At 41.2% G+C, this 22,783-nt stretch overlaps 1 protein-coding gene across 2 annotated transcripts; it reads left to right on the top strand.

The window, feature by feature from the left end:
• Positions 1–9,939: 9,939 nt before the first annotated feature.
• MED7 (mediator complex subunit 7) lies at positions 9,940–16,867 on the top strand. 2 transcript variants are annotated; one of them, XM_082651595.1, is made up of 2 exons: positions 9,940–10,028; positions 15,834–16,867. In XM_082651595.1, the coding sequence occupies exon 2, from the start codon at positions 15,851–15,853 to the stop codon at positions 16,550–16,552; it is 702 nt and encodes a 233-aa protein (XP_082507721.1). In that variant the 5' UTR covers positions 9,940–10,028; positions 15,834–15,850; the 3' UTR covers positions 16,553–16,867. The 2 variants fall into 2 exon arrangements, with proteins under 2 accessions (XP_082507721.1, XP_082507722.1); XM_082651596.1 differs by lacking the exon at positions 9,940–10,028 and adding an exon at positions 10,087–10,220.
• Positions 16,868–22,783: the final 5,916 nt, after the last annotated feature.

Raw genomic sequence — 22,783 nt, 5'->3', positions numbered from 1 at the left:
AGCCATGTGTGTTTGTATGAGCCAGGGAGTCATCTGCTAGCCTTGCAATTCTTTGCTCATTCTCTTCTGTGACAACAGGGTCTACTAGGACGGAAGTTGGGTTTCCAGTAAAACTTAGGGACTTTCTCTGCAGAGCAAATGTAAGTGGTAGAGGTGGAGGAGGTGAGAAATAAGATACGGATTCTGGGAGGAGTGGTAGCTTGGGAGGATGAGAGGAAGCCCTTCTCAGTTGATCTGGTGGGTGGCTGGAAAATCCCATCTTGTGATTTCCGATACACAAAGACCAATAGATGGTGGGGATCAATGTGTCCTTGGAGTTAACTCTTGAAGCAGTGGGTCTTGGTAAGAGGAGAGAAAGAGCCATGTTCTCTAAGACCTGAGAGGGATTTGGGGGAAGCCTTCTGGAAATGTGAGGAGTTATGGGGTAGAGGAGAGAGATAAAGGGGAGCTCTTTCCAAAGCCTTTGACTCAGAGCCCCAAATTTTCACTATGCCAGAGGCTGAATCAGCCTAGTTAAAACAGCTTAATCTTACGATTCTGTACCCTTGGCTTTACCTTTTGTCTTTCTTATCCTGTATTATGCATTCTCACTCCCTCACCCCAAAGGACTTCTTTAACGTGAACCTAGTTAGTCCACTATGCAGGGCGTTAGCTGAGCAGACCCACAGTTTACACAATTTACACCTCCACTGAAGTAAAGTGGAGGTGGGGACTTGCCCACCGCAACGTACCCTGCCTGGCACTTTCTCTGGATTTCCTTTTCTATCTTGACAGTTCATCAAGAGACGCATGCACAGATGCCTACGTATTTCAAAGCAACAGGCATCTTCCTCTGGAGGGAGACATCAATTTGGGTATCAAGTCAGTACACCCTATCAGATAAAGGCCAATATTTTTGACAGCAATATTCATCACCATGGTAGCGATTCTGCAGCTGCAAGTGCAATTAGGCAATGGATGGTTGATTACAAACTAACCAGTGTCCCAAACTTCAAGTCTGGCAACACACATACATACTAGAAAGGGGTTTTTTCCCTGCAGCAAAATAAGGGCATTCACAGGATTGTTGTGATCGACTGGAGTCTTTCAGACACAAGAAAGATGTGCTATGGTGGGAAGAAGCAAGTTGCCTCAAAATATTGAAGGCAGTGTCACGGCTGGCAGAGCAAGCGTGATGTGATGCTGGGGAACACAGCAGGGTCCAGGCCATGCAAGGCTTCCATTTAAAGGATTTTGATTTCTGACCTTGGAGTGATGCAAAGCCATGACATGTTTTAAATAGGGGAGTGGTCTGATCAAATGTGCCCTTTGTGGAGGGTACTGTGGTTTCTGTGAAAAGAAGTATTTGGCTAGGGGGTTGTTAATATGTGACTTTATGTTACTTCCTATCTTTGGCCACGGGATCTATATAATGAGGAGATTGGAGGGTATGTTTTGAAAGACACTGTTCCATTTGAAATATCCACATGGGGTGGACATTTCTTCAACGAAGGACTTATGGCCCCAGCTGCTGGGGGTGCTTCCCACAGAAAGCCTTCAGCTGGCAGTGAGTTTGGAAATTGCCTGGGTTCCTCACCCGAGGGGCACGGCAAGAAATGATTGATGTGGAGTGTGAAGGTCAGGTCATCGTAGCCCAATACAGACCCTCTCTGAAGGGTCACTCCAGTTCAAGAGCTCAGCTTCTCCCTCTGTGCACTCCTGCTTCTGTCCCTTCCCTTCCAGAGGTGATCCTAGGAGTACTTCTTAATAAACACCCTCCTCACAAAACTCTATCTCAAAATCTGCTTATTGGAGAATACAATCTGTGATACCATGTTAGTGTAATGTGCTGGGGTCACCCCTCTGACTCAGGTGTCAGTTGGAGGACGATAATAAGGAGGCAAAGGAAAGCAGATTCAGAAGGAAGATAGCTAAATTCTGTGCAAGTCACAAAGACTGGCGTCTGCATGGGGTAAACAAGCCCATAGGAACTTGAACACATGAAATCTGTTTCTGTCCTTTGGAGGCCCCATGTTCTAAGAGAAGCTCATTCTGGACCCCAAGCAGGTGGAACCAAGTGGGTAAAGACTTTCTCAGATAACTGCAGAGAAGCAGCATGTGGGCTTGCAATGGGTTGGACCAGTGTATCTGCAACCCCTAGGACGGTAGTTGGCATTTAGTAGATGAGCAATAAAAATGATGAGTCATCGCATTTATTAGAAAATGAATGCATCATTAAGCTCTAAAAACCTGTCTAAGTGTGTGTTGCCACCCATGCCTTCAGGAAAATAATTCCAATCTTTGAATGACAGAGTTCCATGGAAGGACCTCTCCTTTTTAAATGGTGGTATGTGAACTGCTAACCCTGTCTTTATTTAAAATTGTAATATTTTGTCCATCATGGACTTTTTGCCTTAACTGTTGTTTTTTAAATATTGTGTTTATTTATCTTGCTTACTGAGGTTTTCTCCCCCTCCTTAATTTTGCATCTGAGGCAAGTGCCTCACATACCTTACCTTGGTCCCAGCCCTGAAGTGATTCTGAAAGCAAGCAGCTCACATCTGTACACAACTGCCATTCAGGAAACTTGAAAATTTTCTCATTTCTTTTGATTGTGTTCAATACCCATCTTTCCACATGTTTTTTTTTGTTTTTTGTTTTTGTTTTTTTTTTTGCCACACTGCGCGGCTTGCGGGGATCTCAGTTCCCTGACCAAGGAGTTGAACCTGGGCCACGGCAGTGAAAGCCTGGAATTCCAACCACTAGGCCACCACAGAACTCCCCATCAATACCCATCTTTCAGCAAAAATATATTCAGCACTGGCTATGTGTGAGGCAATGCTAGGAATTGTCAGAGCTGATGCACAGATAAGTTAGGAAGCTAGCTATAGCCACAGAAAGAAAGCAGGTGTGTAATTACAACTTAAGGCAGAGAAGGGCTGGAAGTGTAGAAAAGAGGCTACGAGTGGGTATGGAGGTAATTTTTATTTGGGTGAACTTGGAGAAACTTTTTGAAGAAGGTCACGTTTGAGATGGACTTTAAAAGGGTTGGATACAACCCAGATCTTTTGGGGAGTGTTTAGAAAATAAATCAAGCAGTCGATAAAATGGAAAGATGTTGTGATGATTCAAAAACACATATGATAGTGGCACAGCTATATAATGTAAATGTAGACTTTAATGACAGTAATAGTGTCGACGAAAATTCAATTAACTATGAAGTTAAGAAGAAAAAAAGGGAATTTAATTTGAGCCAAACTGAGGATTGTAACCCGGGGAAGCAGCTTCTCAGAAAGTTCTGAGAACCGTTCCACCTGTTAGAGGTCGAAGGCAGTCACATACATTTTTGAGACAAAGGATCATACATCAAAATGACATACAGATATTTTACATAAAATTCATCAGGGATACATGATCCAGGTAAACACATACAAAGTGAACAGCAAGTCACCATGACCCCCTACAGAGCTGGGAAAGAACACTATTCTTCTTCTTTTTTTTTTTTTTTGGTACACGGGCCTCTCACTGTTGTGGCCTCTCCCGTTGCGGAGCACAGGCTCCGGACGCGCAGGCTAAGCGGCCATGGCTCACGGGCCCAGCCGCTCCGCGGCATGTGGGATCTTCCCGGACCGGGGCACAAACCCGTGTCCCCTGCATCGGCAGAAGGACTCCCAACCACTGCGCCACCAGGGAAGCCCAAGAACACTATTCTTTTAAGAAGTTACATTGCTAGCGTCAGAAGAAAGAAAAAATTTGATGTTTATGGCTGAGCAGGCACCCGCATCTTTGAGGAGATCTGGTCAGTGTGTAATGCAGATGCATACTGCACATTAGGGAGGGAGAAGCCCCAAACAAACACAGAGAGAAAATTTTATGTTTAATTTTTTTTGTCCTGCCTTAAAAATACATTTTATTTCATTGGGAGGTACAACAAATAAATTAAAAGGGCTTACCTGCCTTTTTTTGGCAGGATTCTACATCCTTTTAAAGTTCTTCAGCCTGCAAGAGATAACTGACATTGTTTCTCAGTGGGACTCATATGCGGGGAACGCATCTTTCTGTTATAAAACTAAGTGTAAACTGGGGTTAGTTCCCCAATGCCAGGGTTACTGCTGCCGCCTGCTGCTACAGGAAGGTGTAGCAGGCAAAGCAAACTACGGACATCCTCCTGGCCCACCTGCTGCACACAGGTCTGGGTTGTTGAGATTATTATTAGTGATAAGGTCATTAGTACCCATGAGACAACAGCAACAGTGAAAACAGTGATTAGGAATTAAAACTACACAGCAGACTGCAGAGAACAGTGCATTAGAGATGATTCTCACTCAAAGTGCATTGTTCAAACAATATAGATGAGCTGATAAGTCTTTTGACAGGAAAAAGCAGAGGCTGGAGATGAACAATTTAATTAGCTAGCTTCCATTGTTTTTCTGTCTGGGCTTTTTAACAAGCAGAGACACAATGTAATTTACTAATAAGAGTTCAGAGATTATTATTTATGAAGCTGTCTACCAATGACAAACATAGTAAGACCAAAAAAATCAATAGGGTAAATGTGCTGGAACATTTGGACTTTTGCATGCTAAAAAAATATCTTCTAGAAGAAAACACAAGGGAAAAAATCTTTGTGACCTTGGACAGGACACAAAAAGCATGACCCATAAAAAAAACAATTTATAACTAGGACTTCATCAAAACTACAAAGCTCTGCTCTTTGAAAGACACTGATAAGAAAATGAAAAGATTAGCCACAGCTTGCAAGAAAATAAATATAAATAACAAAACACATATCTGATAAGGGACTTTTGTCCTGTGTGTGTATGTGTGTGTGTGTGTGTGTGTGTGTGTGTGTGTGTGTGCTCTTACAACTCAACAGTAAAAAAAACAAACAAGCCAATTAAAAAATGGGCAAAAACTTTGAACAGAGAGTTCACCAAGAAAAGATATGTATGGCAAATAAGTACAAAAAAGATACTCAACACTAGAGAAATGCAAATTGAAACCACTACATAGCCATTATAATCGCAAAAAGGAAAATTGCAGAGGAGGGTACAGAGCAACTGCAACTCTTACAGTTTGCTGGTAGAAATGAAAAATGATATAGCCTCTTTAGAAAACTGCTTGACACTTTCTTATGTACTGAAACATATACCTATTATAAGGACTTGCAATCCCTTTGCAGTAACTCGAAAAAAAAAATGAAAATCTTATGTCCATAAAGGATATGTATCTGAATGTTTATAGGACTGGAAACAGCTGAAATGTCCATCAACTGGTGAATAAATAAATGAATTATGGTGCATCCATACAATGGAATCCTCCTTCAGTGTAAAAAGGAACAAACTATTAATACACACAACAATGCTGATGGACCTCAAAACTTTTATGCTAAGTGAAAGAAGCCAGACACAAAAGTCTACGTACTGCACGATTCCATTTATATGACATTCTGGAAAAGGCAAAACTATGTAAACAGAAATCAGATCAGTAGTTACCAAGGGGTAGGGGTGAGGGCGGGGATTGAATACTAAGGGGGCACAAAAGGAATTGCTTGGGGTGAGGCAAATATTCTATATCTTAATTCTGGTGGTGGTGGTTAGATGACAGTATATATTAATCAAAACTCATTGAACTGTTCACTTGAAGTTAATTTTACTGTATGTAACCTATACCTCAATAAACGTAACCTTAAAAAAATCGACAAGGTGGAGAAAAAGTGTGACTATTTCTGCTTGCCACTTAGGATCAAGTGATAAAAATGATGTTCTCTATAATGTGCCAAGCTCCTAAAACAGGCAAGATGCTAGTTATCATGTACTCCTGCCTGTTACTGCCCCCTCATCTCCTCCCACTCTCCCTTTGCTCGTTAGTCGTGGAGCACACAGGCTCCCTTCCTGTCTCTCTAACTCAGGAGGATCACGGCAGCCCCAGACTCTTTGCACTAGCTGTCTCCAAGATATTTGCACAGTCGACTCCTTCTCATCACTCATGTCTTAGCTCCAAAGACAGCTCCTAGAAGAGGCTACCTTGATCACCTTCTAGAAAGAAGCTACCTGCCAACCCACCTAGCTACCGCATTATTTTGTATTATTTTTCTCCCGATAGCCCTTATCACTATTTGAAATTCTTATTTGCTTGCATGTTGTTGTCTGTGTCTCTCCATTAGAAGGCAAGGCTTTTGTCTGTCATTTTTACCATCTAGGGCAGTCTTTGGCACAGCAGATGCAATAAAGATTTGTTGAATGGATGTAGTCCTTGTTAAACTAGAGAAGACATCTTTTTTTTTTTTGGCCACGCCACGCAGCACATGGGATGTAGGATCTTAGTTCCTCAACCAGGGATCGAACCTGTGCTCCCTGCAGTGGAAGCGTGGAGTCTTAACCACTGGACTCCCAGAGAAGTCCCTAGGGAAGGCATCTTTAAGGAATAAACTTCCTATTCAGATTCCGGAAGTATAGCCACCTAAACAAATGTTTATTATACACCATATTTTCACTAGTCCCTCCCATGATGTGAATTTCATACCATTATTCATTTGTAGTTTATTGTAAAGAACACTAGACTGAGAGTCAAGGGTCCCAAATTCTAGCCTTGATCCTGCCACTAACTAAAACACTGAAAATTTGGGCCCAAAATTCCATTTCTAGAAATTTATATCAAGGAGAAAATTACAAACATATACACGTGCACCAGGAACCAGGATGCTCATCCAATGTATTCACAATAGCAAAGTTGGGAAGAAGATAATTTCACACAATGGTTTTGGCTAAATATACCCTGGTTTATCCATCAATGTCACACTGTGAATTCATTTGAAAATGATGATTATTCAGTATTCATTTTGTTACTTATTCAATAGATGTACATGGAGTACTTGCCAATTTCAGGTACTGTTCTAGGTGCTGAGGATGTAGCAGTGAATGAAACAAAGGCCCTCTTCTCATGAATCTTGTATTTTAATGGGGAAGAAAGACAATGAAAATAAATCAACTACATAATATGATATCAGATGATAACACGTTCTATGAAGGAAGGATTATGCATAATAAGGGGATTGGGGACATTCCCCAAGAGAATGACTGGGGCATGCCACTTTATATAGAGTGACCACAGAAGACCTCTCTGACAAGGTCACATTTGACCAGAGACCTGTATGAAGTGAGGAGGTGAGGCATGTGAATATCTGTGGAAACAGAGTTCCAGGCAAATGCAATGGGTCTAAGGCAGCAGTAGGCTTGAAAATTTCGAGGGAAAGAAATCCTGTAGCTGGAGAAGACTGAGCATGGAAAAAAATGGTAGGAAATATTATTATTGGAGAAGTAGCTAAGGACTAGATTTTGTAGTGCCTTATATAGGCCATGGTGAGGACATTAGATTTTATTATAAATGTGATGGAAAACCTTGGAGAACTTTGAATAGAGTGGTTAGATTTTTTTTTAATTGGGGTATAGTTGCTTTACAGTGTTGTGTAAGTTTCTGCTGTACAGTGAAGTGAATCAGCTATATGTATACATGTATCACCTTTTTTTTGGATTTCCTTCCCATTTAGGTCACCACAGAGCATTGAGTAGAGTTCCCTGTGCTGTAGGTTCTCATTAGTTATCTATTTTACACATAGTAGTGTGTATATGTCGATCCCAATCTCCCAATTCATCCCACCCCACCTTTCCCTCCATGGTGTCCATACTTTTGTTCTCTACGTCTGTGTCTCTGCTTTGCGAATAGGTTCATCTGTACCATTTTTCTAGATTCCACATATATGCGTTATTATACGATATTTGTTCTTCTCTTTCTGACTTACTTCACTCTCTATGACAGTCTCTAGGTCCATCCACATCTCTACAAATTACCCTGAGTAATATTGCATTCTATATATGTACCACATCTTCTTTATCCATTCATCTGTCAGTGGACATTTAGGTTGCTTCCATGTCCTGGCTATTGTAAATAGTGCTGCAATGAACAGTGGGGTGCATGTGTGTTTTTGAATTATGATTTTCTCAGGGTATATGCCCAGGAGTGGGATTGCTGGGTCATATGGTGATTTTATTTTTAGTTTTTTAAGGAACCTCCATAGTGTTCTCCATAGTGGCTTTATCAATTTGCCTTCCCACCAACAGTGTAAGAGGGTTCCCTTTTCTCCACACCCTCTCCAGCATATACTGTTTGTAGGTTTTTTTGATGATGGCCATTCTGACCAGTGTGAGGTTATACCGCACTGTAGTTTTGATTTGCATTTCTCTAATAATTAGTGATGTTGAGCATCTTTTCAAGTGCTTCTTGGCTATCTGTATGTCTTCTTTGGAGAAATGTCTATTTAGGTCTTCCACCCCTTTTTTGACTGGGTTGTTCAGATTTGTCTTATACTTTAAGACAGTGTGGTAAATAGGCTAAGGAAGGACAAAAGTGGAAGCAAGGAAACTAGCCTATTTCATAAATCCAGGGGAGATTATGGTGGCATGGACTAGGACTGAGGCAGTGGAGATGGTGAAAATTAATTATATTTAGGACTTTTACTTATTCCCAAATAGAAGTAATACAAAAGGCCGGTATGGTAGTTTTGAATGGAGTACGAGAGAAAGAAGAGCAAAGGTGAACCTTTAGATTTGAGCCTTTGCAATTGAATAAAGATGTGGGATAAGAGGGTCTGAATGCAAAGGAGAGGGTGTTTCCAGGGCCTGGATAGCATCTGGGTATTATCACCTGGATGACATCCCACTAAGAACTGATAACTGAGCCCTGGGGCAATTCAAAAGATCAAATGTGCCAAATGCTGCTGAGAGTAGAATAAGATGAGTACTAAGAATGCCCACTGGAGGTCACAGTGTACGTCACATTGGTCTCAGTGAAGGGAGAAAAGCCTGATTGGGGTATGCTCAAGAGTGAACAGATTTCTTTAACAAATAAACTGATGGTGGGGGGTGGGGATTGAGGTGGAGGAAGGAAACTATAGATTAAGGGATAATTAAATGATGCATCATCCAGTTACAAAGGGGTGGACGTTATCGGATCCTCAGATAATTGGTATACAAATACTGACTTGATTTTGATGATATTAAATACTTATTAATTTATTTTAAAATGAGACAATGGTTCTCTGGTTCCACGAACAAACAAAACGAGTCCTTACGTTTTAGAAATGCTTGATGAACTGAAATAATGTCTATCGGTAGATAATTGTTGAAGTTGGGCGATGAATACACTATTCTCTCTACTTTCTTGTATGTTTGGGAACTCTCCGTAATTAGTTTAAAAAAATCAAATAATCTTAAAGAGTTAAAGTTGAGAACGTTTATCAGAATAACAACCTTATTTTTGTAAGCGCAACATGCTCTTGGAAGATTCCCATAAATTTAGAAATGTGTAACATTTCTTACGAAAATAACCTCCAAAAGAATTAAGTGTACTTTTTTTTTTACACTTGTAATTTGTTGCCTGGAAATAGAATCTGAATTCGTAAATGAAAATAAAAGTGAATAGATGGTAAAAAAAAATGCAAATTAAGAATATATTATTGATTCTCAATCATGTTCACAAGTATTTCCAGATTACAAAATACTTAAACAGCGTATAGAGTCCAACCTCATATTTTTTAATGTTATTTTTGACAGTGGGGCTACAGTCGATATCATTTCTAAAAATATCTGCTTACTGTATTGTCTAACGTTTACGTAAGACGTATGGATGTCTCAATTTTAAGCGTTGAAAAAAAAAAAAGAGAAAGGAACGAGCTACCAGCTGCTGCTTTTATTGATACAAAGTACAGAAATCTTCCGCGGCTGCAAAAGCCGCAGCCGCAGCCAAATTGCCAGAAGGCGACAGGCTGCTCGGGGTCGGGGAGGGGGTGGGGTTTGGTGGGGGGGGGGGTTGCCGTGCGCAGGCGCAATAGCAAGCCATCGGTCAGAGGCGGGCCTAGAGCCTCGGTTAAAGGACAGCTATTTCAGCCAATCAAGGGACAGCGTCAGAGGCTTCTTCCTGGAAGAGGAGGTTGGAAGTTGGGTCTCGGCGGCGGTGGAGAAGGCAGCTACCGGTGTAAACCCGGGGCTGAGGTGAGTGGGCGGCGACGGTTTGGTGCTCCGTTCAGTGTGCATTTCTTCTTCCGGACCCCGCGACTTCCTCCGGGCGGGCTGGGAATGGGGGAGGACTGGTGCAGCGTACGCTCGCCCGCTTTCCTTTCCCGCGTCGCTCGGGGAGCGCGGCCTCCCCGCCGCTCGCTGAGCCCCGGGGTGAACCGCCCGGCGGTAGGTACCTTCCTTGCGGCGGGCTCTGGGCTTCCTTCGAGTGGGGAGGCCGAGCCCGGCCAGAGGTTGGCAGACCTCAGTTCTAGTCTCTCGCGGCTGGTTTGCTAAGGTGGGTGGCCTCGGCGAGTCCTTTGGCCTCTCCAGCCTTACGGGATAACCAGCCTTGCTCTTCCTCCTCAGGGAGCAGTCCTGAAATCAGAAGAATTAATGGGAGGCGGGGAAGGAGGTAGATGCCAAGCCTAATCATTAGATCATCTGGCGAGGTTTTAAAAACAACATACCAGCGGCCCCATTCACAGTAGACAAAACGAGTCAAAAGTCTGGGGATGGGACCCTAGAATACCTTTCTTTTTTTGGTGAAATACCGCAGAACGGAACAAACACTAGAAGGTGGATCTTGAGTCTGATAACCAGCTATGATGCCTGGCGCTTGTTTTACTAAAAACCTCCATCGCCTTTGACAAGTTTAGTCTAGAGAAGTGATAGGGAGATAAGCAGGATTTCTGTAATACGTCAGTTTCCTTTTGTACTGTTAGATGCTTCATAGTTTACTGATTTAAGGGAACTTGTACTGTGTACAAGAACCAAGGTTAAGAATTCCTGCTGTGCCATTTACTAGCCTTTTGATCTGGCTGCAGACACTTCCCCTTGGTGAGACAGACTTGGGAGCCTCATCTCTAAAATGAAATTGAAAATACTACTTAACGCATAGAATTGGTTTGAAGATTAAGAGAGGATGTGAAACAATGGTACCTGTCACTTACTTGCCCTTTGGGGATTGGCAGCTAAAGCAGAGGATTACACATGGTGCTGGGAAGCACATAACTGGGCTTCCAATCTAAAAAGGCTTGAGTGGGGTGAAACCTGGGCTGTCTGAAATTTATTTTGAAGTACCAGATCATTGCTAATTCTCTGATTTTGGTAATTATGTGGTTATAAGAGAACATTCTTATTTGGGGGATACCCACTGAAGTATTTGCGGGTGCAGAGATGAGAGACCAATAAGGCAAATGAGGGAAAATGTTAACATTTGGAGAGTCTGAGTGAAGAATATGGAATATTCTTTATACTATTCATACAGCTTTTCTGTAAGTCTGAATTGATGTTTTTGGAAGTTTTAAAAAGTTGATTATAACTATTTGCAACTCGTGTGTTGTAAATAAATGAAATGGTACACAGTATTTATAACCCTCCATCCCATGCACTTTCACCCCTTTTTTCTTAATGGCTGTGTTGTGTGTATATATAGACACTTTATCCAGCCCTCATATTGATGAAATTATGGGCTGTTTCCAGCTTTTCCTGCTCTTTTCAAACAATGCTGCGTTACACATCCTTAAACACACTTTTGAGTACTTGTACCAATATTTTTGTAGGATAAATTTCTAGAAATAGAATTGTTGGGTCACACAACATTGTTGATCAACTATACTCCAGTATAAAATAAAAATTTAAAAAAAAGAATTGTTGGGTCAAAGAATATCAGCATTAAAAGTTTTGATACGGTCAGGTCAAATTCCAAATAAATATATTCGTTTCCTTTCCTGTCAGTTGTGTCTGAGGATTCCCCATATTCTCTTGGCGGTACTGGCCTGCCACCTGAGAGTGTTATGTGGCGGCTGTCATGGTGGCTTCTGTGAGAGCTGCGGGAAATGGATGCTCTCCACCGCAGTAGGCTTCCCTGCAGGGCCAGAGGAGCTAAGAGCCTGCTTCTAAAATTGGGATGGCCACTCTGAAGAAACTGAGAGGAAGGAGAGTGTGACCTGTGCTGGAATCCAGGGCCTGCCACATAGAAGGTGTTCTAACATTTGTCAGATGATGGAGTATGTGAAATCTTGATAGTCTGTTAGATGAAAAGAATCCTTTGTAAAATTTGCTTTTAACAGTGTGTTTGTCTGAATATTTTCCTGCCTTTATTCAGCATTTGCATTTTTCTCATCATCTTTTGCCTATTTTTCTATTATTTTTTAAAAAATATATAGGTTTAAAAAAAAACTCTTTCCGTGGATCTTTATTGAGGATTTAGCACCTTCTAGGCATTGTTTAAGGTGCTGGAGGTAGAGTTGTGAGTAAGACAGGCAACTGCTGAAGTCATAGTGCTTTTCTTGTGGGGATGGAATCAGAAAATATGTTTTTAAAAAATCAAAATTAAATTTCTAATATTTACCCTTGTTAGCTTGCAGGCATTCTTCTCCCAGAAAAATGGGATTGTCTTTTAATTTTGCTTATGGTATATTTTCCTATATGGAATTTTTAGATTTATCTTTGGTAGTCAGATCTGTTGGTCTTTTGTAGTAACCTTAAAACATGTAGTTAGCTATTTGTCTGTTTTCCTTTATAGATTGTAAGCAACGCAAGGATGGAGGCCATGTTTATCCTTGAAAGATAGTATGATGTAGTGTTTGAGATCTTTAGGCTCTGGCTCCTTCCTTTACTCTGTGACTTTACGCAAGTGGATCAACTTTTGTGAGCCACGGTGATGGTGATCTCATCTCTGAAATGGAAAGAGCACCTTTCTTTCCTCAGATTTCTCGCAACCATGAGAAAAGTATTTAGCACAGTGTCTGGCACATACTATGTACTCAGGTGTTATCTGCCATTATAATCATCATTGCCATATATTAGACAAACAGTAAATATTTGAAAGAGTAAATAAACATTAAAGATGTTTATACCTACTTCCAGATTCCCATTGATTTGAAGCCTTCTTGAAATGAATGGAGCTACCAACAAATACTAGAAGACAATATGCTAGGATATAAGGGAGAAGGAATGTGGTATGAGAATTAGGCTGGCTATTAGATAGAAGAACTGTAGTGAAATCAAAAAGATCCCTGGGAAGCCATTGTATTCCAGGTAAGAGGGAATGGTGTCTTGATCAGAACTGATGAACTTGAGATAGTGAGATATCGAAGTTTTGGGACTTGATAAATTTGGCAGTGATGGTGAGGAGAGGAGATTGGTAAAAAAGGAGAATTAAGATAACCGTTAGGTTTCTGGCTTGAAATACTAGGTGGATAATGGGGACATTTTACTGAAACAGGAAAGAGTAGAAGCTATGAGAGGAACAGGTTTAGGGTATGTGTATTTATGGTAGATGGACTCAAAAGAACTTTCTTTTTTTCTTTTTTTTTTTAAGTTTGAATGCCCTGTGAGACATCCAGGAGCAGCCCAGACGCAGTCTGGACTGGAGATAAAAAGTCAAGAGTCAAGAAAAGAAAGACAAATACTATATCACTTATATGTGGAATCTAAAAATAATACAAACGAATCTATGTACAAAACAGACTCACAGACAGAAAACAAACTTACGGTTGCCAAAGGGGAGAGGGAGAGAGAGAGGGGCAAATTAGGAGTATGGGATTAACGGACAAACTACTATACATAAAATAGGTAAGCAACAAGGATTTACTGTATAGCACAGGGAATTATATTCAATATCTTGTAATAACCTATAATGGAATATAATCTGAAAAAAATAACTGAATCACTTTTCTGTACACCTGAAACTAACACAATATTGTAAATCAAGTATACTTAAATTAAAAAAAAAAGTCAAGAGTCATAAATATAGACCAGGGTTTCTCCACTTTGGCACAATCTGTTGACATTTGGGGCTGGATAATTCTTTGTTGCTGTGCATTGTATGTTTATAGCATCCCCAGCCTTTACTCATTAGAAGCCAGTAGCACCCCCTCCCTGGTTGTGGCAACTAAAGGTGTCTCCAGACCTTGCATATATCTTCTGGTTGGCAAAATGACACCTGGTTGAGAACCACGGATAGAAATGGTATTAAAAGCTATGGAATTGACTGAGATCATCCCAGGGAGAACATAAAACAGAGGCCTAAAACTAGTGGCCAGCAGACCACAAAGATTGTTGGAGATAAATATTTTTTGACCTCACAGTATTTGACAATTTCTGCAATTAATTGCCAGTATTTTTAAAAATTGAGAAATTTCACATAAAAATCTGGATTTTTTTTGCCCTTGAAAAGTCAAGACAACGGAACAATGAATCTTCATTCGCACATGAATGCTAGTGGCTGGAGGCTTTGAGGTCTGTCTTGGAGATGCTCAGTTCTCCTTCGCTTTTTATGTTGCTTGCCTTTTCCCTTTGGGTTTTGAGTTTGTGAGTCTCTGAGGCATGCCAGCATTAAAATTTGCCTAGAAGAAGGAGGGGCAGTAAAGGAGACTGAGAGGCAGCGGCCAGTGTGGTAGGAGGAAGACGTAAATGTAGCATCACAGAAGCTGAGAGAGAAGGGGAGTGTGTTGAAAAGGAAGAAAATGCTGCTGAGAGATTAAGATCAGCTTAGAAAAATGTCCATTGGATTTGGTCACGTGGTGGTTGTTGATGGCCGTGATGAGCAGTTTCTGTGGAGGTAGGAGGTTGACGCCAGATCGGATAGTGACAAAAATGAATATGCAGAAGGCTAGTGAAGCAGTGAAGTGTGGGTTGATAGAGTAACTCATCATGTCCGTGGGCCCTGACAGACTGATTCTCAGCAGCAGCCAGTTCACTGCTGTGGGTTGGTGGAAACTCAGGGCTGTCCCACAGCTGCCCTTATTACCTCACAAATTCCAAGTATAAAACTGCCTCCAGGGTATTACTTGCTATCTCTCATGTTGGATGGTGTTACGTTATATCTTGAAAATCTGGTAAGATCCATCTAAGTGAGCACTCGGGATATTCTCATTTTATGATATACCTAAGCTTCAAATGGAGTAGATAGAGGTTATTGTGGCTATTGAAGGTATAGTTGAATTTGAAATTTCTGTAGTAGATGTAGAAAAGTTAATGAGTCTATAAAAAATTGTAGAGTATATTGTAGGAAAAAAGGGAATGGATGATGTGAGTTTGTCTGGAATATAGTAATTTTAATTTTGTCAGAGTGTTCCTTAGTTATAAGTGTTTGCTGTTGGAGATCAATCTATAATATAAAATGAGTGATTGTAACGTGAGATGGGAAGGCAGCATGTGTAGTTTGGCTGTAGGGAGGGTAGAGAAGTGAGGCATAACTGGTGAGGGGTGTGGAATCCAGATGATTTAATTTATAGATGAAAATACAGTTGATCCTTGAACAACTGGGAGGTTAGGGGCGCCCACCCTCTGTGCAGTTGAAAATCTGAGTATAACTAAGAGTTGACCTTTCGTATCTGCAGTTCCTTCATATTTGCGGTTCTGCATCTGAGGGTTCAACCAACCATGGATCTTGTAGTACTCTAGTATTTACTATTGAAAAAAATCCACGTGTAAGTGGACCCGTGCAAGTTCAAACCTGTGTTGCTCAGGGGTCAAGTGTATACTACAGTATATTTTTTGTGCCAATGAAAGTATTAAGTAGAGCAGGAAAAATACGATGATTGAGTATATATTGCTAATTAGAAAAGGATGCAGCCTTTCCCTGTTGTAAATGTTAGTTTTAGAGACCAGGGAGATCATTTTGTCCTGGGTGCCAAACTGCCAGGGGAGAAAAAGTAAAATGTTCTGTCATTAGTCGCTGAATGTGACAGGTTTGTTTTGTAGCTCCACTCTCAATCTTTGGTCTATTTCTGTGTGTGTGTGTGATTTTTTTTTTTTTCTTATTTTTTGTCTGATGGTCCATTTCTGTAGGTTCTTGATCTTCCACAATGGGTGAGCCACAGCAAGTAAGCGCCCTCCCACCCCCTCCGATGCAGTACATCAAGGAGTATACAGATGAAAATATTCAGGAAGGCCTCGCTCCCAAGCCTCCACCTCCAATAAAGGACAGTTATATGATGTTCGGCAACCAGTTCCAGTGTGATGACCTTATCATCCGCCCTTTAGAAAGTCAGGGTATCGAACGGCTTCATCCTATGCAGTTTGATCACAAGAAAGAACTGAGAAAACTCAATATGTCTATCCTTATTAATTTCTTAGACCTCTTAGATATCTTGATAAGGAGCCCTGGGAGTATAAAACGGGAAGAGAAGCTAGAAGATCTTAAGCTGCTTTTTGTACATGTGCATCATCTCATAAATGAATACCGACCCCACCAAGCAAGAGAGACCTTGAGAGTCATGATGGAGGTGCAGAAACGTCAACGCCTTGAGACAGCTGAGAGATTTCAGAAGCATCTGGAACGAGTCATTGAGATGATTCAGAATTGCTTGGCTTCTTTGCCTGATGATTTGCCCCATTCGGAAGCAGGGCTGAGAGTAAAAACTGAACCAATGGATGCTGATGATAGCAACAATTGTGCTGGACAGGATGAACAACAAAGAGAAAATTCAGGTCACAGGAGAGATCAGATTATAGAGAAAGATGCTGCTTTGTGTGTCCTAATTGACGAAATGAATGAAAGACCGTGAAGGATGTTTGTTTTTCTTCTTTTTTTTTTCCGTTTCAGTAAATAGCATATATATTAGTTAATTCACTTTTAGAGCACCTCAAAAGAGAGAGCACTAGAAGTCTTGCAAGCAGCTTGACTCTCCAACTTTCTCAATTGTTAGACGTCACAGGCAGTTTATGTCATTTCACTTTATGGCAAGCCTAGGTAAATGAGTACGCCTACATTAAGAGTAATCACCTTAATAAAAGCAGTGTTTGCCTCTATTGTGTGGAACATCCCTGTTTTCGGAGTTGCAGTAAACTTTGAAGATATCCTCAGTAATAGTGGGTTTTCATCCCTGAAAAGTAGATTTGTCATTGCTTTAAGAATGATAGATAATAAAGGATATCAAACTTTATAAATATGAAATTATGAAATCCTTAGATTTATTTCACTTAAAAATTTGGTTAATCTCTAAAAAAGAATAGTGTAACATGTTAAAAGAGAGGAACCCTGGAGAGTTATAAAACAGCAGTTTATTTTTCCTCTGGGCTGCTCCTGCAACAGTCTGTCTCAGCCTCTTGTCCCTATCCTGGATGGGTCCCAGAGCTTTTTTACAGTCACTAAGAAGTCCTTTGATCACTTTTAGTCACATTCATTTTAATAATTAAAATGTCTGTGTAATTACCTATACATTTCCTAAACTCAGACTTGCTTAAGGCTGGAAGCCTGCCCTGGGAAGGGGCTTTGGTGGCAGAGACTGCTGGATGTCCACCAGAGATTCTTGCTCGCCTGAGATATGCTGCCCTGCTAGGGACTATGTTCCCCCATTCCTCTTGCATCTCTGTGAGGCCATGTAACTGAGTTCTTACCAGTGGAATGTGGTGTAAAAATCCAGGCCTGCCCCATAAAAATTTCTCTTCTTATCTGCTGGTTTGATGGTCACACCCCGGAAAACTTTGGAAGCCACTTGAAGATGGCAAAAGTTCAATCATTTCGGGTCCTTGAAAGCCTGAAGACTAGGCCCTCCTTTCATTAACTCCACCCTCTCCCAGTCCCCATCCCCACCCCCACTGATGTGACTTCACCACGTGAATAAGAAGTCAACCTGTTTTGAGCGCTGAGATTTCATTTCTGCACCTTCTCTTTTCTGTTCTCTAGCCTCCCTTCCAGCAAAATCTTGATGGAGAGTCTGCCTTGTATCTGAGGGTGGCTGCCAGCCTTTCTCTTAATAAAGGCCAGTGGTTCTCAAAGCGTAGTCCTGGACCAGCAGCATTGCTATCACTTGGGGACTGGTTAGAAATGCAAATTCTCAGGTGCACCCCAGACATCTTAAATCGAACTCTAGGGGTGGGGCTCAACAAACTGTGGTTTAAAGAGCCCTCAGGTGATTCCCATGCAGGCTCAAGATTGAGAATCACTGATAATGGTAAGGCCTTTTGCCAGATAAGCTGGCAAAGTCCAGTTTAAAGTGGCCACAGGCCAGTTCTATATGTGAAACATTCATGCATCCTTTTCTTTAAAAATCTGGGGAGTGTAGGCTGTTTCCAAGTAGACAACCCCTCTGTTAGGCACTTAGTTGGCAAGTCTCATTTGTTTTTTCCTGATATGTGTTTGGTATAGATTTTTGGACTCCAGAGACTTCAGGAGACACAGTCCAGGCTCTCTCAAGCTTAAATTAAAGGCGGAGGGGAACCCCCTCATCTCCCGGTGGCGGGGCAAGGTAGACATTGCTCAACACTTGAGCGACTCCCCAAAGGAATCTCCTTTGTAAAGGAGACCTCAATCTTTTTACAACTTTGAGGAGGGTGCTGGGCTAAGAGGTACAAAACCAATTTTTGGCTGCCTTACAATTCGTCGCATGGAAAAAACTAACTGAATCACATTATCACGTCCTTAAGAGAGTCACGACATCATTTGTATATAGTGTGTGTTTGTTGGAGAGAGGGATTAAGAGATTAAAATTTCACGTGGAATCTTAAATTCTGATCTTGGGAGGACCCGATCTTGTAGGTCTGTGGGTGGGACCTGGCATAAACTCTAAAGAATTCTGACGTGAACTCCTGGTATTATAATGGGTTGAAGGAGCACTAGTCGTCTGATAGTTGTTACAAATTTCAAAGTTTATATAGAGATTCAGTCTATGAGGATGAAAATACATCTCTGGTCATAAGGAATATTCCTGATAGATTGATTCCTCAAAGTGAAATATCTGGAAGAATAACCTGGGCAACTCTTGAGATTACCAGTGCCTGGGCCCCAGACCACTAGGATTCTGGTTTCATTGTTCTGGACTGGGGCCCTGGTATTGGTTTTAAGAAATCTGTAGATGACTCTACTGTGCAGTAGGATAAAGGAGGATTACATTAGTCAGTACCCTCTATTGAACTAGTTTAAGCAAAAGATGAATTTGTTGAAAGGATACTGTGTTACATAAGTTAAACATCCAAACCATGAAGGACTGGGAGGGTCTCGAGGGCAACTGGGACTCAAACCTGATCCAGAACCCTCTGTCTCTCCTCTTCGGCTTTTCTGTTAGCTTCATTCTCTACAAACCAAATTCTTTGATGGTATGGGTGCAGAACATGGCTGCTAACGATTCCCAAGTGTTAGGTCTTTCTATACCACTCTCTGGGAGTTGTCTCTCAAAAACGAAAAAAAAAAAAAAGGTGAAAGGCTAATTAACCAGTTCGGAGGGAGGAGTTAGGGGTGGCACACCTGATTCCAACTGGGCCATTCAGCTGGGGGCAGATTCTGTAAGAATCTGACAGACCCCAGCATGTCAGTGTGTGGGGGGAGGAGGTCCACCCCTCCCTTTAAGTCCATTTATTCCTTGCATTCATTTAGTGGATATTGTGTTCCTCTCTATTCCTGATACTGGTTTAGTTGCTGGGGGTATGAGGAGTGGGAAGGAAAATGGAAGAAAGATAAACAGGAAAACAAATAGGTTAATTTTTGAAGGTATAAGTTCTTGCTTTAACCATTCAGCCATTATAACAGAAGAATCTTGCTTCCAATTATATTCCTATTTCCTGCTCAAAATGCCTTGTCCACATTATCTTCTCTTTTCAAGTTATGTTTCTATGTTCACAGTTGTTAAGGGTGTTGGAAGGCCATTTCAACTGTGCTGTGTTGTATCTGAGAGAAAAGACGTGTCCTGGGTCCTGAGGTCACAGGAAACAGCAAGTGCAAGGGTCTCATGAGACAACTAAAAGTTGGCATGATTTGGGAGAAAAGGCTATTATGGCCGCAGCATAGGGAGGGAGGAGGTTGGAGCTAGAGAAGCAGATGGAGGTCAGGTTACAGGACTTAGAAGGCCAAGGGAAGGAGTTTGTTATATCCTAAATCTGACGGGAAGTGTTGGAGAGAGAGAAATTTCCCCCTCCACCCCTCTCGAGTTCTTGTGGTTGGACTAATAATAAAATTGACGCAAGACAAATTAACAGGAGAAGAGACATTTTAATTCTTATACAGGGAGGTCTCATAGAAATGGGACCTAAGAAGTAGCCAAAGCATATATACTCTTTAGACAAACACTGAATTTCTGAGGAATTGACAGGACAAAGAAACTTAGGTTTTGGGTGCTCAATTAGTGAAGAATCTAAACAATTTGGGCTTGGGGTAGTAAATTAAAGAAGTAACAAGGTTTGTATAGGCTTCTTGGCTGAAATTCCTTCTCCCAGGCAATAAGGGTGTCCTTTTACCTTTACTGCAGGGAGTGCACCTTTCATGGGAGAGGTTTATTTTTTGCTTTGGGGGAAACAGAAAGTGGGGGTCAGAGTGTCCCTCTTGCATTGGCCATTTCTTAGTTCAGTATGCCGTCATAGCATATTTTGGGGCAGCCTGCTAGCACTTTGTTGGCACTGTTCTAATCACTTTATGTACAAAAAGCCATTTTTATCCTCAAAACAACCCATTGAAATCATTATGATTCTTACACCTATGTTACAGATGAGGAAGCAGAGGCTCAGAGAGGTGTCATTTACCCAAGGTCACCAAGCTAGTGAGTGGCAAACCCTGGATTGAAACATTCTAGTTTCAAAGACTAAGCACTCAACCTTCATACTCTGTCACCTCTCTACTGCATCATATAGTTAATAAATCATAGGTAATAAGTAATGGAGTCGAGTGGAATCTGATATTTTGACCCTAAAATCCATACTCTTTTTTTTTTTTTTTTTTTTTTTTTTTTTTTTGCGGTACACGGGCCTCTCACTGTTGTGGCCTCTCCCATTGCAGAGCACAGGCTCCGGACGCGCAGGCTCAGCGGCCATGGCTCACGGGCCCAGCCGCTCCGCGGCATGTGGGATCTTCCCGGACTGGGGCACGAACCCGTGTCCCCTGCATCGGCAGGTGGACTCTCAACCACTGTGCCATGAGGGAAACCCCTAAAATCCATACTCTTATACACTACATGATACTGGACTGAGGAAGGAGATTTGTAGACAAAGATTATGAGCTCCCTTTGAACATTTTAAAGCATTTTTGTCAGAATTCTGCTGCTATCTTAAGGAGATGCTGTGCGTATAGCACTAAACTTCCTAAAACTCCCTCTTAGTAGATATCACCGCCACTTTATGAAAGTGAGGGTCAGTTTTGTGGTCTGCTCAGGTGGTGTTTCCAGATTAGAATCTAGGTCAGGAGTCAACAAACTTTTTCTGTAAAAAGCCAGTTAGTAAATATTTTAGGCATTATAAGTACTCTTTTATATGGTACAAAGGCAGCCATAGAAAATATGTAAACAAATGAGCACGGCTGTGTTCCAGCTTTAGATATGGACATTGAAACCTGAATTTAAATAATTTTCATGTTATGAAATATTATTATTTTGATTTTTTTCCCAATCATTTAAACATGTTAAAATAATTCTTAGCCTGTGGACTGTACAAAAAACAGGCAGCCAAATGAATTCAGCCAGAGGTTCTAATCTAGGTGATTGGATTCTAAACCCTGGAGTGTTTTCACAAAACCACTTAATAACCACAAAATAAAAATTATAGGTTTGTTCTAGGGCCTAAGTGAGATTATGGCTACAAAGCACTAAGCCTAATTTCTGGTAGTTAGTAAGCTTTCAAAGGTTAACTGGTACCTTCCCTGCTAAGTCTTTTGCATTTGGCATTTAGAATCAAAGATTTAGGAACTGGTTTCAAACTGTAATGTGATGAGTCTAACAGTAAGTGGCAGTCTTACCTCAAGTTTAGAAGCTGCAGCCAGGTGGCAGAGGAGATTAAGGTGGAGAAACTCACAGGTGCTGCTTGTAATACTGAGCTTTTTATTCAACAAGTGAGACTTGCTGCTTGTGTCTGACTGTGGCCTACAAACTCTTTTCTGATGGAGAGAATAGGGTGTAAATTTGTCAAAATAACCAGTACTATGTTGCAAATAAGAGATTTTTGGTTAGAGCTTTTGTCCCAGGACTGCCTGGACAAGACCTGAGGAAGACCTCAGGCACTGTTGGTTAGTTCTGAGTACATGAGGACAGTAAGATGCTTCTCATATCTGCTTAGCACCAAGTTCTGTGAAGCTGCTGGTTCCCTGCCCCTGCTCTAGGTTTGGAGTAAGGGAAGACATTGAAAGGATGGGTGTCAGGTGGGGTGATGTGGCTGGCTAGGAATGCATTGTATCATAACTATAAGGAAAGATGCCTTTGGGGTCTTTATTGATTTTCACAATTATTCAGTCATTCAACAAACCTGAAGATCTATGAATACCATCGTTAAGAGCCATTAAGAATGAGAGTACTGATGTGGAAATACATTCTATATATAACAGAAGTTGCTGGGTATAGGCTGAGTCCACATTTGTGTCTCTCTGTCTCTCCATACCCAAATTGGAAAAATATATTAAAAACTATTTTATGGATGAGGAAATTGAGACTCAGAAATGTAACTTGCTACACACCGAGGACACTTGGGCTAGTAAATGGCTGTTAAAACTCAGATTTAAAAGAAAAGAAACAGAAAAAGAGTAATGCGTGGTAGAATTTGGGCTCCTTTGTTTACTAGTAGTTTCGCCTTGGTTTGACCTATTAACCTCCATGACACTCGATTTGCTTAACTATGATAATTATGGACCCATAGTATAGGGTAGGTACCATTTATGTTGGGAATGAAAGAGAAGGCCCATGCTGATTCTTTCTGAAACTTGTTTGTCCCCAGGCAACATACTCAGAATCATCTGTGCAGAAACATCTGATCTGGAAGGGCTGAGGGGGTATCTGAAAGGCTTAAGTGGTTCATAAGCCTGAGGCGTTCTGACTCACTACTACTTA

Source organism: Grampus griseus (genome assembly GCF_964374135.1).
Source record: "Grampus griseus genome assembly, chromosome: 3".
NCBI lineage: Eukaryota > Metazoa > Chordata > Mammalia > Artiodactyla > Delphinidae > Grampus > Grampus griseus.
The sequence above is the reverse complement of the archived record's forward strand: the minus strand, read 5'-3'. Positions and strand labels throughout refer to the sequence as shown.